Source organism: Ananas comosus, linkage group 22 (genome assembly GCF_001540865.1).
Source record: "Ananas comosus cultivar F153 linkage group 22, ASM154086v1, whole genome shotgun sequence".
NCBI classification, from domain to species: Eukaryota; Viridiplantae; Streptophyta; class Magnoliopsida; order Poales; family Bromeliaceae; genus Ananas; species Ananas comosus.
In genome coordinates, this window is record NC_033642.1 from 1033923 (window position 1) to 1053563 (window position 19641).

A 19641-nucleotide genomic window follows, 5' to 3' on the forward strand; every position below is an offset into this window, starting at 1 on the left:
AACATTATCTGAAAATTTAAGATTTTAAAATTAAATTTCATATTTTTCGATATCATTTACCTTACGATCAAAATGTCACAAAATAATAATTTTACGGTCGGTATGGAATACTGCTATGTTTAACCGTGTTAAAAAAATCAAAATCGGTTGAATTTTGATAGAAAATTCTATTTACTATCTAGATAAAGGTCAATAAACTACCGATCTTATAATTGAAGGTTCGATCAATCCATTTTATGTCGCTTCAATTTTGACCCTTCACTTTTAGGCCGTTGATGGAATTTATTATGATTTCGAAAAATTATGAAATTTGTTTTTAGAAGTTTTTAAATAAAGGTAGATATAGTTGTAACGGAGTTAATCGTCGATTCAAAAACTCCAGCATAGAAAACACTTATGAGTACGATGTGCTCTTATACTCGTAAGAGTTCATAGTAGCCTATTCTATTATATACTATATAGTATATATTATATATAGAGAAGAGAGAGAGAGATGAGACGAGACGCAGAAAGAGAGTACGTCTTTGCCGTGCTTTCGGAAAGTCGGAGCCTTCCGTAGTTTGTATTGTTTTCGATTAATAGAAACATCGAACTTCGCGATCGGCTTCCGTTAGCATAATTCTATGCTATTGACTAATCTAGAAATCAAATTTACAATTGTTCAGCCATCATACCAAGGCGATCACAGGGTCTCAAAAAGCTATTTTAACGGGCCGATGTGCCACGTTGTTAAATATTCAACTGGGTAGCCAAGTTTCCAAAAAATCTATATGAATTTTATAGAAAATTTACGTTTAAATTAAGATTAAAAACAATACTTCCGATTTGAAATGTGATGTCTTTTATCACTGTTTTTATGAGATTTTATTTTCAGCCGTTCAGTTTTTAGGCTACTCGTAGTCCTTAGGCAAACATAAGTCAAAAAATTATGAAAAAATATTTGGTTTTAGATAGTTCCAATAGCGTAGATCATATTTTAACGGAGACGATTCCCACCGAATTGAAAGTCCCATCATCGAAAAACAACTTACAAGCCACGGAGCATCCGTACTTCGTAAAGCATAGAAGCCTAGCTCTAGTATATAATATAATTGATAATATAATTATATATTTAGAATTAGCGCTACTTATACTTCTATAGTACGGAGCTCGATATTATAGTTGTTTTTGAAATTCTTAGGGTAGTTCAAAAGTTACGTCCAACTGTTTAAATATGATTTAGCGGTATATGAAGCTTCTGTAGAATAAAATTTTAGTTTTTTTCGACATCGTTCTACTAGTAAATAAATTATGTCAAATAGACCGGTGCAAAATTGAATTAATCTTTAAAATTTGAGCAAAGACTTTTAATTCAAGATCATCAATTTACCTTAATCCTAAGATCGTTTAAAGTATCTATCAAATTGAAGAAATTAAGAGCTCTGCTAATACCGACCCTTAAAACTCCAAACTCGTCATGTATGCATAGAATTGACAATTTGAAATGGATTATAAATTATAAAGTAAAAACTATGTCGAAAGAAATATAAATTTATTTCTAATAAACTTTAAATACCTAGTAGATCAGTTTTACGTGTATGAATCGTTGTTTTGAACACCCTAAGATCGAAAACTGAAGACATATCAGTATACCGAAGGCTCACGGGTAGTATAGATAGTTATAGGAGACTGGCTATGATATATATAGTGAGAGAGGAGAGACGAGAGTAGATGAGGCAGAGAGAGAGAGTAGGGCTGGTGCCTGGGTATGGCTTATGGAAGCATGGAGCAGCTCTCCGTGCTTTAAGTTGTTTTCGATTTCGGACTTTCAAAGGACGATCTGCTCTTTAGAGTTGATTAGAGTATTTGAGTAGCTAAAAGATAAATTTGTGATTTTGCGGATATAGTTTGCTTATGATCGAAGGAGCTCAAAAGCAATATTTAATGGCTGTGGTGAGCCGGTTGCAAGTTTAACAGTGTAGAAAATATTCGAAATCACATGAATTTGATAGAAAATTATTGTATACCTTATAAATAAGAATCATAACTTTTGATCTAAAATTTTAATGTTCAGTAATCATCACTATTTTGTAAGATTTTTAATTTTCAGCCGTTATTTTGAAGCCACTTCGGATCACTAGAGCAAATGATATCGAAAAATCGCAAATTTTTTTTGCTAGATACCTTCAAATATTCTAGATCACAGTCTAACGAGCATGTCTCGATTCGGAAGTGCTCGAACATCGAAAATAAGGAAGCACGAGCCTCCGTGCTTCCTAGCCATCTCAGCCCGCACTATATATATTATATAATATATATAGTAGAATTAGCGGGAAATACTATTATAGTTAAAACGTCCTTTCTTGACTATCAGTTGTAACCTTGTATGAAAATTAGATAGGGTCGGACTGATATTAGCGGTTAGGAGTTGATGTGGTACCGCTAGGGTTGAGTGTCACACTGTGTAAGATTATCAATGGTTAGAATAATGAAAAGAGTTGATCACTGGCTAAAAAACTGGTAGCACAATAGATTTTTGCTATTATGTAGCCAGATTCAACACTAATTATATAGATATATATATAGTATTAATATAAAGTTTCTTTTTTTCTTTTTTTGGATTATGTTTTGTTAATCAAATTTGAGTCAAAAGTGTTTGCAATATTCTAGTACCCACTACCACGATGCTCAGAGAGAGAAAGGCTTGAGAAAAATGGGTAGCATGTTGCAACTTCCTCATTTTAAAGAAAAAGTTAATATTAATATATTTTTATAATTTATAAAATAATATATTATTTTTTGTAGGCTAAAAATGCTCTTATTAATTTCTAAATTTCTTAAATATACATAACCATAGGAATTAATGGATGTATTAGGGTATAGAAGAGGTATTTTAACTTGGAATGCATTTAAATTTTTGTGAAACAGTAGTTACTAGTGGGATTTGGAGTTTAGAACGGGATTTTAATTTGAAATTTTGAACAATAATGAGGAGTATATAATTAGCAAAGTCATTTTAAAAATAAACCTAACTGAAATATTAAATAGGCAAAAATTATAAAACGTTATCTTAAACGATGAATTATTTTAAATCAAACTATCCAACCTTTCAAAGCTTTGATTTTATCACCCAATCTTTCAATTTATTTGATTTGAGTACTCAGTTAACGATATTTTTAACTTTACAATTAAGCTAATTATTACTTTATATGAAGTAAACTAATTAAAATTTGTAAAGATAACGACACATTCAAATTTTGATATTTAAAATATCATTGGATCGTGATTTAGATCAAACAATTGAAAGATAAGTTACTTAATCAAAATTTTTAGACTTGATTTTCGACACTTCCAATGTCTCAATCTAACTAGTATTTAGCATAATAACACATTAAATCAAAATGACCTACTATGCAAAACTTAAAAAACAGCAACTAAAATCTCATTAGGTAACTTGTAATTATAACAAAATCAAAATATATAACTATTACTAAATACACACAAACCATATAGTTGGTGTGTGTACATTATATATATATTATCCCCAAAACATAATATTATGTTGTCCCCATTTGCGATGAAACCTAACTAGACTAGACCTAACCTTAAACATTAGTATTTTAATCAACAAGAATAATAAACGACAGTTCTTAAGTAAAATAACATTTGATACATCTGTTAAGCGTTTAATTCATTGCCCAGTCATGAGACTATCAAAAATTATCGAGTCAGAGAACTGAAAAAAAAAATATAAATATAAAAATATAAATACACTTCTTTTTCTAGTTTAAACTCTTAAAGATAAACGTTGTTAATTCATAAATTTACATATAAACTCTGGAAATTAGCTCCTTTTTTGTCTAGATTGTAAATTTACAATTAGAGAAAAGATGAATCACTTCAGCCTCATCTCATGTATTAATCAATCTTATATTTAATCCTATCATCCATTGAATTGCGTCTCTTTTTTATTAGAATGGTGTTATTTTCAAGGAGTAAACCGATAGGAAACGTTGTTTACATATTTTTATATTTAACACTCCCTCTCTGGGTCGAGACTTTTTCTTACACTATAACATGACTCGAATTAATGGGAGAAAATTAGTAATGTTAGGAGTCTGGCCATGACTCAAACTCAGTACTTGTATTCTGATACCATATTAAATATATGAAACAACCGTTATTTTAAAATTTAAATAGTTAAAAGAATGATGTTCAAATATTTTTATATTTAACCTTTCTTTACTTTTCTCTCGGTCCAAATGGAGTGTATACCGTAAAATAATGGTTATAGGGATACATTTTTTGGACACTGTTTGTCCAAGTGTCCCATTATGTACCATTATGTCCAAATCCTCAGAAGGAAAAAAGAAATCTACAAAGCCCAAACCATAATAAAAAAATATTTTTTTAAAAGTGTTTCATTCTCTCATCAAAAATTTGTTAGGCCCAAAGAAGGCTTCCTATCACACCTCACAACCTTTAGACCAAAGCCACAGAAACTTTTTAAAAAACCAAGCAACTATCATTTGTATTCATGCATCTCATTTGGTATAGTACATAATGGCTTCTTGATATGATAAAACTGAAGTTATGCCTCTCTATAATTTATTTGAATCTTGTCAAATAGAAAGCATGTTATCTGGAAATAAGAGATCATAGTAGAATGAAGCTCTATCTAGACATATTATAAGACCCCCAAATTGCATGTGTTAATTACTAACATGTATTTAAGAAATTTAGTCTATTTAAGAAATTAGGCCCTATGGGATCAACAATAAGAGATCAGATTTATTATTAATTCCTTCATTATTAGATTATTATATGTTGGTATTAATCGCTATTAACAATAATGTTGATTACGACTTAACGTAGACGCATTATGCATGTCTTGGTAACATTTCAGGATCCTTGCAATCTTTTTTAGAACCTATGACTTTATAATTACGTCGCTTTAATAATAAAGCCGTGTGTTAGATACGATGGCTATGATCACTTTGACATGTACATTGATTTAGAGGCGTCATTATCATCATTTAATTTGGATAAGTAATATCTGGCAATAGTAACAACCATTAGCATGGTATGACTAAACTGGTTGTATGACATTGAATGCAATGACCTTTGGATTGCCTAATTAGTATTTCTGTCACAAGCTGTGAACTTTTTGTTTAAGAATTTCATTGAGGTGTATTCCTTTCTCCTTTCGGCTGGTTGTCACAATCCAATTATTAAGGCTCTTTTATTTCTCATTTTTTCTTATCTTCAGCTTTATTCTTTCTTTAATCTTAATTGATTAAAGAAAAGAACATTTAATTTTGTTCTTTTCTTTAATTTGTTACTCTGATCAATTTAATTTATTATTATTTTTTGGGACACTTTTGCTGCAAGTGCCCTATCTATGTCCAAAGCCTCTTTAAGAAAAAAAAAATCTATAGATGTTGAACAGCAAAATCTATAATTGATGGAAGCAGAGTTGAAAGAAAACACATTTTTTCAACTTGTGCTTCCATCAATTTGTTTCGTTCTTCAAGCAACGTCATTTCACTTAGTAATCAGAAATTTATTTCTGTTCAAAGGCATAAGAAGTAAACATTCTATCTTTTCCTGGGTCGAACCAAGATCCTGTAGAGAAAACAATCATTCAATAGGATAAGGTATTGGGTTTTAGAAATCAAATTAGCTTCCACTTCAAGGCCTTTGAAGATTTTGCTACTCTACTAGTAAATGACTATATTTTTTAACTAGAGAACCTGAAATTCTCAACTAGTTTTTATGCTCACTCTGCCCGCTTCATCTTAAAGCCAATTCATATAACTTAGTTGGGGAAATTGCACTATCTGGTTACTGAACTGTGGTGAAATTGTTTAAGGATTAGACTTTGATCGTTGCAATTGAGTCATTGGACTCGAAATTTCATTTAATTGGTCACTTCATCAAACTCAGCGTTAATGGGTTAATATCTCTAGTGTGGATTGGTAGTGGATGGGTCGGCTAGTTCAGTTGCCGTTATTTATATTATATGATTCAGCTTCATTTAAATCTAGTAGTGTTTACATCAAGTTCGATGATTGACGGATGTAATTTTAATTACATTATTATTACGTTGGACATCACTGTTTGATTGCGTTTTCTTAAACATCCATTGAGTTATCTTTTCCCATCTAATAATTAGGGACATATTTTCTGGTCATTAAACTGGTAATTAAGTGGCCTTATTTGTGGATCTTTATCTCTGTTCTAGAGCTGCTGTAGAGATTTATATCAGTAACTAGTTTCATCTTTGCTTCTCCATTTCTGTTACGACGTTAGCTTTATGGTGTGAGAAACGTGAGAATTGCTACTCTCTGTTCTTAGCCATTCTTTCTTCGTTCCTCAAAAGCTCTTTTTGACAAGGGGTCTATTTGTGGAACTACATGTTGTCTGAATTATTGAATGAATGCAGGCTGATGAGGACGCTGCAGACGCTTCGACTCTAATAGGAAGTAAGCTATAGGATGACTCTTTTCTTTTCTGTGCTTGAGATACACATTCTATTCAATAACAATGTTTAGCCTAACCCTGCCATATCGTAGTTCCTCTAAAGACGTCGCACGTGAAATTTGTTCTTCACAAGGAATGCCTATTTTGGTCAACGGTCTTCTCTCGCGGATGACCGAATATCAGTTCTTGGGATCCATCAAATGCCATTCCTTTGAATGGTCTGATGGCATGTGTGGACAACTGAGCTGGTAAGTTCAAGAGATCCATACTCTTATGTTTAACATTATTAGTTCAATTACTTTTTAAGTATCTGATCTATACTTTCATTCAAGATTACCAATCAAAGTGATAGGCTGATATTATTACTGTGAGATTCTTCAATAATCAGTATGATTTTTTTGTTGTCGTCAAAGTGCATGAAGTTTGGAATATTGATCTAAAAAAATAAGGACTAAATGATTTCATTAAGTATTTATATGATGATTTTAAGCTTAATCATGTTGTCATATACAATATTGTAGTAAGACATACAACGATGTTTTGGATCATTGTAAAGCTAGATAGCACATTAAGCTTAATTCTGTAGGCACTTCTCTACTCTTAATTGGATACCAGTTGTTGCAATGATTGTTGATACATCATGGTATGTTACAGATGTTTTTGAATATAGGATTTATTATATGATGTAAATTTTTGAGTTGGGAACCTGTCGGCGAACTCTAATGACAGAAATGCGTGATGCTTATTTTAATATGGTAGATTAATGGAGGACTTCGTTATAGTGGGAATAAACTATACGGGTTAGTATCTGATCTAACTTTTTATTCTGCCAGGGAACTTTCTCACTTAATAGCAGCTGGAAAACTTCACTGCAGATCGACAAAGTCGCCGACATTCTAGAAACTAACCGACCTGACGCCAGAAATGCTTTAATCTACGGGCAACTATCAAGCAGGCGATTTCTTGCTCAACCGCATCTCAGAAGCTATCATGAAGTGATCGATTTGTAAAACAATCTTTTGTCCCTTAAACTTAAATATGGTGCTGAAATTTTCTTTTCATTAATATCGTGCTGAATTTTCTTTTACTTAATATGGTGCTGAAATTTCTTTCATCTTTTCATACATTCTCTCTATGAAGCCTCCTTATGCCGCAATTTCAGTTTGACTTTGACTACAGAATTTCTGGGTCGATGCGTATCGATTTGAATTCTTATATTCCTATTTGTCATTTTGGCTAAAATAGCAACACAAGATCTGATTTCTTACAGCAGTTATCTATATTGTTTTTTTCATGTGGTAGTGCAGTTTTATTCGTAGTACTTTTTACTTGAATTGAATTATGGCAGATGTTAGTGCTGTCTTCGATTGACTAACTGATATTCTTCACGTCATATACCTAATCTAAGGCACAGTGAGTATTTATTTCGCAAATATGTCTTATATTTCTTGAATAAGATGTCTTTCGCTCCTTCAGCTCTAACTTAATTGATTTCATTTTTCATCATATACTTTAAGTGAATTGATATTTAGGGTAATCTCTTTTGTCCTTTTGAACCATAAAATGTAGGATATTTCAGGACAATCTCTTTGGTTCTTTCGAATTCATTAAAACTATGTCCCAAAAAAGAGTTCACCAATCTTAGAATGTTATCCTGGTTTCAAAGTTTGGTGGTCAAAGTCCAAGTTCATATATGGTGGGGGGCACACAACTTTTTGTTGTTTTTTTTTTTTTTTATGCTTCAACAAATGCCCCCCACCTTTTCAAGCTTGTGAATTAAACAAGGTGGAAAAAGGTGCCGATCTCCTTTCACGATTCCGACCTTCATATCGCCGTCAAGGGTTTGATCATCAAAGATCCAAGCACTACAACAAAAACGGTATATAGCGACACTTTTAAGTGTCGGTATCGGTCAGAAAAAGTGCTGCTAGCTAAATTACCGACACTTTTAAAAAGTGTTGCTATATGTGGCGTCGCTAGGTATATAGTGACACTTTTTAAGAGTGTCGGTATAACTTAAAAAAAGTGCTACTAATATACCGACACTTATTTAAGCTTTTAGCAGCACATAAAAGTGATGCAAAATAATATTCTAACAACACTTTTTTTTAAATTTCAGCGACACTTTATAACTGTCCCATTTTTTAAAAAATATCCTACTTTTTCTTGATGCATCACAATTTTTAAAATGTAATACCACTCCACAATAATTATCATCAAGCATATCTTTAATTTTATTGGCCTTGATTTGCATTAACAAAAAAAGCATATAAAAGAAGTTTTGTAGTCATACTAATTAATACTAAAATATCTCAAAGTACTATCCATATATCTTTAAATGAGTATTTAGTCATAAATCACAGTAACAACAATTTCTAGCTTTTTAACCCAAGAAAAAGAGAAATAAAAACAAAAACTAATAATATCATATCAAATCCAGTCTTAGTGCTCGGCAATTAAGATGTTGAACCTACAAATACAACAATACTGAAATTAATAAAAGATTAGTCAAATAATCTTTTAACATGAAAACCAATTAAGATAAGTTTAATTTTTACCTGAAGGGCAACGAGATTATTGATGCATATTACGAGCGCTAGATGCGTCTGAAACCTAAACGAATAAATTTTCTAGTATTAGATAATCATTTAATCTTAAAAAAAGGCATTATCCAACAATGAGCAAGATATTTTAAAAGTGGCAGATTATCAGACTCAAAATGCAATTTAATGCATGCATCTTCATTTCGTATACAAGTAGTAATTAAGATGGTGGCTCCCCAATCTATTGCACTAAATAATTTACCACAACTCATGAAGCATATGGCACCAATAAAAAGAGAACAACAAAAGAACCAAAAAACTAGGACACATTGTATCATTTAATATTGTATCACTTTATCAGAAACAACAACCATATTAAGTTTAAGACTGAATTTGCAGATAAGAAGCTTCATAGAGAAAGAAAATAAAAGTTTAGATGCAGATACTGACCCGTATAGTTTAACCATATCAAGTCCAAATAAATAGGAATATAATAATTCAAATCGATACCCATCGACCCAGAAATTTCTGTCCAAACAAATGTCAACTGAATTTGCAGATAAGGAGCTTCATAGAGAGATGTATGAAAAGATGAAAGAAAATTTCAGCACCATATTAAGTGAAAGAAAATTTCAGCACCATATTAAGTGAAAGGAAATTTCAGCACCATATTAAGTTTAAGGGACAAAAGAAATCGCCTTGCTTGATAGTTGCCCAGTAGAAAGCATTTCTGGCGTCAGGTCGGTTAGTTTCTAGAATGTCGGCGACTTTGTTGATCTTGCAAGGAAGTTTTCCAGCTGCTATGAAGCGAGAAAGTTCCCTGGTAGAAAATAAAAGTTTAGATGCAGATACTGACCCGTATAGTTTATCCTACCTAATAACGAAGTCCCCTCATTAATCTACCACTAGTGAAGGCACCCGCGCGTTGCGGCGAATTAATTTTATGAAAGTAAATAATCATCAATGATCTACACAGTTTTGGGGGAAAAAAAAATAAGAAAAAAGAAAAGTTAAAAAAGAAGACAAATACTAAATAAAAAGCAAATGAAAGTGCGAATAATTAGAGATAAATGAATCAATTAAAAGAAGCAGCGCGAGTTTCAAAATAAAAGCATAAAGAATGTAATAAACTTTTCTAGGGAGCAACTACTGCATGTTATGTAGTCCTTCATATTGCTCTCAATGGGGGCACAGGAAAATACTTCTTAGACTGCAGTGAGAGTCGCCATTTGGCCATCAAAATTGGAGAACCATTTGGGTTCCTTCACTTTTTTTTGTCATCATCGCTCATTAATAATCAACACTTTGAACCAAAAGGAAGGGGAACCAGCAACAGTAAAAATAGAGAAGAATAGAAGTGGCTCAAAAAGAAGAAAAAGAAACAGCAGTAGCAGCAACAAAAATAACAACAAAATACTAAATAGAAATAAAATACCTAATAATATCATAATCCATCTTTAGCATTTATTGGTAAGAAATTAGAAATCATAAGCAGTAAAAAATTAATCTAAACAAATAGTGAAGACGCGTTACAGCAGGCTAGTTCTATGAAAGTGAACAATTATTACTATTCTAAACAATTAGAAAAAGAGGGGGAAAAAAAAGAAGGAAAAAAAAAAGAAATAAAAGAAAAATACAAAATAGGCACCAAATAAGAGTATGAATATTTAAAGCTAAAGCAATAGACTAAGAGAAGCAAAGCGAGTTTCAAAATTATAAGGCAAAATTGTATGACAATATATATTTCATAGACAAATTAAATAAATGAATAAGTGATTGATTGAATTTCAGCTCAATTAAACTTCGCAAAAAATTCGACAGATTGAGTATCAGAGCCAGCAACAATAGAGGCGTAAATAAAAGGAACTGAAGAAGGAAACTAAAGAAAAAGGAGAAGAAGAGACAACAACAATAGCAGCAACATAGTGATAAAACACAAAATAGAAATAAAATACCAAATAATATCACGACTGGTTTTAGCGGCAAATGAGCTCAAGATACAAAGCATCGCATCATTATATATCTCTTCTTTGTAACATTTTGGTTGGCAATTTCAAAGGAATGATAGCTAGAAGAGTCATCATTTTGCCATCAGATTTGCACTGCTATTTAAGCTCCTTCAAGTTTTTTTTAAAAAAAATTTAGATAGCAAACTTGTTGTACACCATAAGGAATAGATCATTATGCTATATTACACTTTTTTCAACCATCATTTTAACAACCAACTCACCATTCACTCTGTTCGAAGAGTTTCACACCTAAGAGGTTGCACCTAGTCCAATCTAAATAATTTCAGCCTCATGAATTTTTAGATCAAATACAAAATAGAAATAAAATACTGAATAATATCATAATCATAAGTGGTAAAAAATTAACCATAAATGAGCTCAGATAATAAGCCATGTGTCGGTGTTTCTTTTATACAGCATTTTACTTGGCAGTTTTAAACAAATAATAGCTGCAAGATTTGCCAATTGGCCACCAAATATGCATTGCTACTTGAGTTCATTCATATTTTTTGTTAATCATCATCGCTCTATGGTTGATTAACACACTAAAAAGGGAGGCAGTTAGATGGAAGCAAGTAAAGAATGGTTCAAAATGGTGAAGACAGAGCCATGCACTTGTACATTGCAGCAGAGGGGCTGAAAGAAACCAAAGTAGGCACCATGCATGCAGTGGACACTCTGTGCTACAAAGAAACAGCCTAGCTGAAGCTAATACCAACAGCAACAAATGCTACAATTGCTGCGGCAGATTTCAAGTAGAGGTGAAGTTTGCATCAACAGGAATATAAAAGGAGGAGAATTGACAGCCAACTATGGCAACAAATCAACACAAAACATATCAATATGTCAACGTCCAAGATATTGACGCAAGAAAAAAGAGTTCATATGGATATAGTAAATTTGTAAACAGTAAGAATAAAGGAATTTGTAATATAAAAGTACATACCTGTAAAAATATCCACTAAGCTGAAAACTTAGTGGCTTCTGTTTGCAGATCTTGTACATTTTTGTTCGAGTTCAGGGGCATTATGCAATTTCCTCTCCTTTGATCATGCGGCTAATTATGTATTGACCAAAATCCTATCAAATCATGCCAAATATATATAAATATACGCCAAAGATATTTAGAAACAACACTCTATTTAAAATTGGAATAGGATTCAAAAGTAACATAATTACAGGATTTAATTTCTTTTATTTATAAAAGTAAAAAAATCTATAATAATACCAAAGAAGGCTTAAATTGTAGAATACACATGTCTCTCCCTGAAACAACAATGATAAAAAAATCATATAAAGGTAATGCGGCGATTAAAGAGAAGATGATGAGGCGTGCGGTGGGAAGGGAAAGAGAGAGAAAAAGAGAGAGATTAAAGAGGCCCAGTGTTAAAAAATATAGATAAATCTAAAAAAAAGAGGGCTTGCCATATCATCAGTTTATTGGGGATTCATATAAAGGTATAGATATTAGAAAATAAGACCCACTTAATTACCAGTTTAATTACCAAAAAACATGTCCCTAATTAGTTAGATAGGAAGAACAATAACTCATCACGGATGTTAAGAAAATGCAATCAAACAGTGATGTCCAATGTAATAATAATATAATTAAAATTACACCGTCAATCACCGAACTTGATGGCTAAACACTACTAGATTTAAGATGAAGCTGAACATTATTATATTTAAGATGAAGCGGCAACTGAACCAGCCGACGCACCATTCCACAATCCACACTAGAGATATTAACCCATTAACCAGAGTTTGATGGAGTGACCTAATTAAATGAAAATTGGAGTCCAATGACTCAATTGCAACTGATCAAAGTCTAATAATCTAAACAAAATTTCTATTTCTCAAATGCTTACCAGAGCTACAAATCTAGAACCCTAGATCAAAATTTAAACAAAAACTCAGCTGCCTCGCGCATCAAAAGGGAGAAGGTACCAGTCTCTCGTGGCGAAGAGCGCCGTGCCGTCGACGGCGACGGAACCGTCTGCCAGATACCAGCAATGTTCTCTGCTGTGGCGTGCTCACCATAAGCAGAAAATTCAATCTAAGCAGGGTTAGATTGAAACAGTAACTGAGACCAAATCAATCACATGCTCACCATAAGCAGGGTTATTGCTTTTTTACCAAGAAAAATTTCGCGATCTCGAACAAACTTCGTGAAAAACCATCAAATTTCGATCCATTCAGCATAAGATCAATAACCGAATCGAAATATCTCTAGAGTTCCGCGTCCTCACCTCGTCGGTTTCGTAATCGACGGAGCTTGGGGTACGCAATCGCACCTCCTCTTCCTTTTCCTCCTCCTCCTCCTCTTCCCCCGCTGAACCCTTGCTCCCAATCTCGTCTCCCGCGTCAGGATCGGGTTCGAGATCGGCATTCTTAAGCATCTCGAGCGTTCTCTGGCACTGCTCGAGCACCGCCTCTAGGGTGCGCCGCCGCACGCGGACTTGCTCCTCCGCCGCGCCGCCGCCGCCGCCGCCGCCTCTGCTGCGGCGGCCGTGGGGCCGCTGCGGCGGTGGAGGGGGAGGAGCGCACGGGCTCGGCGGCCGCCGCCGCCTCCATGGCGACGCCGTAGAAAACCTTAAGAAGTAAGGGATCGTGGAAGCCCCCACGGCATAAATTTCAACAAAGAGATATCCACCGCACCAGGCGGAGCTCGAGCTCGGAGAGGGGGAGGAGAGGGGAGGGAGAGAAGAAGTCGACGCTGAGGCGTTCCTGTGAGGTCGATGCAGGGAAGAGGCTACGTCGGAGGAGGAGGAGGAGAGCGAGGGCCACTCTAGGGTTTCGGGAGGTCGGGTGAGGGGAGAAGAGGGATACGACCCCCTTTTGTTTTCTCTTTTCTTTTTTTTTCTTTTTTTTTTTTTTGTAATTGAGGTTTTTATTTGGACTTGTTAGTTTTTTTTTCTAATTTTAAATTTTTGAACATATTGTGGGACACTTATACTAAAGTGTCCCAAAAAAGTGTCTCTACAACCTAGTTTTGTTGTAGTGAAGGTATTATTATTTTTTTTATAGTACTGATTGATTTCTATTGATGTTATATATATATACGTGTCTGTATGCATGTTTGGAATCTGTACGAGATGTATTCGACCCGTGAATAGTTTGATCATGACATATCTAAATTCAAAACATCTTATCTTAGATCGTAGATTTTACTCATACGTTCCATATTGTAATCCTTTTTCTAGATCATGGGAAAAACGAGCGAGCCATTNTGCATGAATAACAAATGATAGGTTGGGTTTTTTAAAAAGTTCTGTGGCTTTGGGCTCAAAGGTTGTGAGGTGTGATAGGAAGGGCCTTCTTTTGGGCCTAACAAATTTTTGATGAGAATGAAACACTTTTAAAAAAATATTTTTTTATTTATGGTTTGGGCTTTGGTAGATTTCTTTTTTCTTCTGAGGAATTTTGGACATAATGGTACATAATGGGACACTTGGACAAAAGTGTCCAAAAAATGTATCCCTATAACCCTATTATGTTGTAGTGTATACACTCCATTTGGACCGAGAGAAAAGTAGAGAAAAGTGTTAAATATAAAAATATTTGAACATCATTCTTTTACTATTTTAAATTTTTAAAAATAACGGTTGTTTCATATTATTTAATATGGTATCAGAATACGAAGTACTGAGTTTGAGTCATGCCAGACTCCTAACATTACTAATTTTCTCCCATTAAATTCGAGTTCATGTTATAGGCCTAGTAAAAAGTCTCGACCCAGAGAGGGAGTGTTAAATATAAAAATATGTAAACAACGTTTTCTATCGGTTTAACTCCTTGAAAATAACACCATTCTAATAAAAAAGAGACTGCAATTCAATGGATGATAGGATTAAAATATAAGATTGGATTAATACAGAGATGAGCTGAAGTGATCATCTTTCCTCTAATTGTAAATTACAATCTAGACAAAAAAGGAGCTAATTTCCAGAGTTTATATTGGTAAATTTATGAAATTAACAACGGTTTATCTTTAAGAGTTTAAACTAGAAAAAAAGTGTATTTATATTTTTATATTTAATATTTTTTTTTTTTCAGTTCTCTGACTCGATAATTTTTGATAGTCTCATGACGTGGGGCATGAATTAAACGCTTAACAGATGTATCAAATGTTATTTTTACTTAAGAACTTCGTTTATTATTTTGTTGATTAAAATATTAATGTTAAGGTTAGGTCTAGTCTAGTTAGGTTTCATGCAAATGGGGGACAACATAATCATTATGTTTTGGGGATAATATATATATATGTACACACACCAACTATATGGTTTGTGTGATCTTAGTAATTATTTATTATTTTGATTTTGTTATAATTACAAGTTACCTAATGAGATTTTAGTTGCTGGTTTTTTAAGTTTTGCATAGTAGGTCATTTGATTAATGTGTTATTATGCTAAATTACTAGTTAGATTGAGACATTGGAATGTGTCGAAAATCAAGTCGTAAAAATTTTGATTAGAGTAACTTATCTTTCAAATTGTTTGATCTAAATCAGTCAATGATATTTTAAATTCAAAATTTGAATGTGTCGTTTATCTTTACAAATTTAATTAGTTTACTTCATATAAAGTAAATAATTAGCTTAAATTGTAAAGTTAAAATATCGTTAACTGAGTACTCAAATCAAATAAATTGAAAGATTGGGTGATAAAATCAAAGCTTTGAAAGGTTGGATAGTTGATTTAAAATAATTCATCGTTTAGATAAGTTTTGTATATTTTTGCCTATTTAATATTTTCAGTTAGGTTTATTTTTAAAAATGACCTTTGCTAATTATATACTCCTCATTATTGTTCAAAATTTTTAAATTAAAATCCCCTTCTAAACTCCAAATCCCACTAGTAACTACTGTTCAAAAATTTTAAATCATTTCCAAGTTAAAATACCCTTCTAAACCCTAAATCCCATTAATCCTAGGGTTATAAGTATATTTTAAGAAATTTAGAAATTAATAAGAGCATTTTAGCCTACAAAAAATATATTATATATTTTTAAAATTTTAAAAAATATATTAAATATTAACTTTTTCTTTAAAAAAATGAAGGAAGTTGCAACATGCTACCATTTTCTCAAGCCTTTCTTCTTCTTGAGCAGTGTGGGTAGTGGGGACAGAATTTGCAAAACTTTTGACTCAAATTTGATTAACAAAAATAATCCAAAAAAAGAAAAAAAGAAACTTTTATATATATATATATATATATATATATATATATATAGTTGAATGGGTACTCATAAATAGCAAAATCCTCATTTGTTGCTACCAGTTTTTTAGCCATTGGATCAACTTTTTCATTATTTCTAACCACTTGCGATTAAATAGTTTAAACCCAGTGTGCCACTCAACCTAGTGGGACCACTCAACTCTAACCGACTAAATATCATCCCGACCTACAATTTTTCATCAGAGGTTACAAATTGATAGCAAAAGAGTCCAGCGTTATTACTATTATAGTATTCCAGCTAATTCCACTATATATAATATTATATACTATTATATATAGTGCGGCTGGCATGTTATGGGAAGAACGGGGGCTCCGTGCTTCACTTTATTTTCTGAATGTTCGGACTTTCGAATCGACGATCGGCTCGTTGACTTTGATCTAGAATATTGACAGTATCTAGAAAATAAATTTTTGCGATTTTTCGATAATCATTTCCTAGTGATCGAAGTGAACCTCAATCAACGGCTGAAATAAAATCTTCAAAATATATCGATTATGACATTAAATTTTAGATCAAAGTTATTGACTTATTTTATATAGGTTATAAAGAATTTCTATCAAAAATTTACATGCTGATTTTGGATATTTCTACACTGTTAACTTGCCAACCGCTCACCACAGCCATTAAAATTATTGATTTTGAGCTCCTTCGCATCATAGGGCAAATGAGTATCGAAAAGATCACAAAATTTATTTTACGCTCTTTCAAATACTCTAGATCAACTCTAACGGAGCAGATCTGTCAATTTGAAAGCTCGAACATCGAAACAACTTGTGAAAGCACGGAGAGCTCCATGCTTTCCATAAGCATTACACGGCACCAGCCCACTCTCTCTCTCTCTCTCTCTCTCTCTCTCTCTTACTTAATATATAGCTATTTCTCCTATTACTATTTGTACCCCCGCGAGCTTCGGTAATCTCTAGTCTCGTTTTCGATCTTTAGGGTGCTCTCACACACAACAGATTCATACCGTAAAACTGATCTAAGTATTTTTAAAGTTTTTAGAAATAAAACTTTTATATCTTTTATCGACATAGATTTACTTTATAATTAAATTTTCAAAATTGTCAATTTTCAATGGCTACTATGAGCGATGTTTGGAGTTTTACGGTAGAAGAGTCTTAATTCTATCAAATTTTGGTATAGAAAAATACTTTAACCTATCTAGATAACGGTTAAATATGATGATCTTGTTTAAAGTCTTATGCTTCAAATTTTACAGATTAATCATTTTCGACCGTCTATTTTGACTAATTTATTTACTAAGTAAACGATTCGAAAAAACTAAAATTTTATTTCTAGAAACTCAATATACCACTAATATATATTTAACAGTGTGGATCGTTAATTGACACGCCTGATTTAATAACAAGATATAGTATCGGAGCTCCGGTCACTATAATAGTATAGTAGCTAAATTCTAAATTATTATATAAATATATACTATATATATATATATATAGAGCTAGGCTCCTATGCTTTCGAAAGTACGGAGGCCTCCGTGCTTGTAAGTTGTTTTCGATGATGGGACTTTCAATTCGGCGATCGGTTCCGTTAAATATGATCTACGCTATTGGAACTATCTAGAAACCAAATTTCATAATTTTTTGACTTTGTTTGCCTAGTGAACGAGTAGCCTAAAAATGAACGGCTGAAAATAAAAATCTCATAAAAAACAGTGATAAAAGACTCAAATTTCAAATCGGAAGTATTGTTTTTAATCTTAATGTTAAGTAGAATTTTCTATTAAAAATTCATATAATTTGGAAACTTCTACACCGTTGAATATTTAAACGTGCCACATCGGCCGTTAAAATAGTCATTTTTGAGACCCTGTGATCGCTTGGTAAATGATGGCGAAAAATTGTAAAATTTGATTTCTAGATAGTTCCAATAGCATAGATTATGCCTAACGGAGCCGATCGTCGAATCGGATGTTCTATAATCGAAAACAACTTACAAACACGGAGGCCTCCGTACTTTCGAAAGCACGGAAGACGTACTCTCTCTCTCTCTCTCTCTCTCTCTCTCTCTCTCTATATATATATATATATATATATATAATAGAATAGGGCTACTATACTCTTACGAGTATAGAGCACATCGTACTCATAAGTTGTTTTCTATGCTGGAGTTTTTGAATCGACGATCTACTCCGTTAAATATTATCTACATTATTTAAAACTTCTAAAAAACAAATTTCATAATTTTTCGAAATCATAATAAATTCCATCAAACGGGCATAAAATGAAGGGTCAAAATTGAACGACATTCAAAAAATGGATGATCGGACCCTTCAATTTAAGATCGGAGTTATTGACCTTTATCTAGATAGTAAATAGAATTTTCTATCAAAAATTCAACCGATTTTGATTTTTTTACACTGTTAAACTAGCAAGTATTCCATACCGACCGTTAAAAATTATTAATTTTGTGACATTTTGATCGTAAGGTAAATGATGTCGAAAAATTATGAAATTTAATTTTTAAAAATCTTAAATGTTTCAGATAATGTTTAATGATATGGATCGTCGATTTTGAAGCTATATCATCGAAAACGATTTAGGAGTACGAGGGTGATCGTATTCATAAGAATATAGTAGATGGACTCTCTCTCTCTCTCTCTCTATATAGGCTTTGAAAGATATATGCATTTTCTTACCCCAATAAATTTTAATATCATTACTCTAAATTAAAATATTTATTACAATGTCCTGTATTTAGATTTTGAGATTTTATGTTTTAAATTTTATTTGTTATTAAAATCAGTTTGGTTTCGGATTCGACGTTTGCAAAATCCAATTGTATCCGACCCATTGACATCCCTGCCCATGATTTGTTATGACTCACTTGTTTCATCGAAGATAAAATTTATATTTAAGTAGATTTTCGAATGAACCAAAATTCAGGTGAAAACTATTTTTCTTTCGTTGTTTGTTTGTATAGTTAAAATTAACACAATTTTACTATTTATTTGACAGAAAATAACTAACGTAAAAGCTCAAAATAATCTATTAATATTTTATTATATCTTCTTTTTTTTTTTTTCCTCCGTAATTGACTTCGGCGGAGAATGCTCCAAAGCCAATTACAATATTTTCGAAAATTCTAATTTTAACCAAAAATAAAGTAATAATGAACCAAACAACAACAAAAGCAGGCATTTGTTGAAAACTTTGCACCTTTCACTTCTCTATCTCCACTTTCAATAAAACAAACAAACAAACACACCTAAATGTGTATGTGAGAGAGAAAGAGAGAGAGTTCTACAAAAGGAAACAATGCAGTATTTATAAAATAAAGATCATTTAGGAGTACTCTTATACATATTTATCATAGTATAGGAACACAATTAGAACACCACCACCACTTAACAAACCAACAAC

The 19641-nt window shown here is 32.4% G+C and overlaps 1 protein-coding gene across 1 annotated transcript; it reads right to left on the reverse strand.

Annotated features, from left to right (window-relative positions):
* LOC109727503 lies at positions 8733–14198 on the reverse strand. The gene is made up of 7 exons (XM_020257643.1): positions 14192–14198; positions 13264–13913; positions 13125–13178; positions 12962–13036; positions 11961–12094; positions 9021–9825; positions 8733–8932 (listed from the first exon to the last, which is right to left on the reverse strand). The coding sequence occupies exons 1-5, from the start codon at positions 14196–14198 to the stop codon at positions 12041–12043; spliced, it is 840 nt and encodes a 279-aa protein (XP_020113232.1). The 3' UTR covers positions 8733–8932; positions 9021–9825; positions 11961–12040.

Bases quoted from the DNA above. Each gene is read 5' to 3' on its own strand.
- LOC109727503 (XM_020257643.1), bottom strand. The intron at 13,179-13,263 runs GTGAGGACGCGG...TTTTTCACGAAG, and splicing joins TCGATTACGAAACCGACGAG to TTTGTTCGAGATCGCGAAAT. The intron at 12,095-12,961 runs GTACCTTCTCCC...ATGATTTGATAG, and splicing joins CTCTTCGCCACGAGAGACTG to GATTTTGGTCAATACATAAT.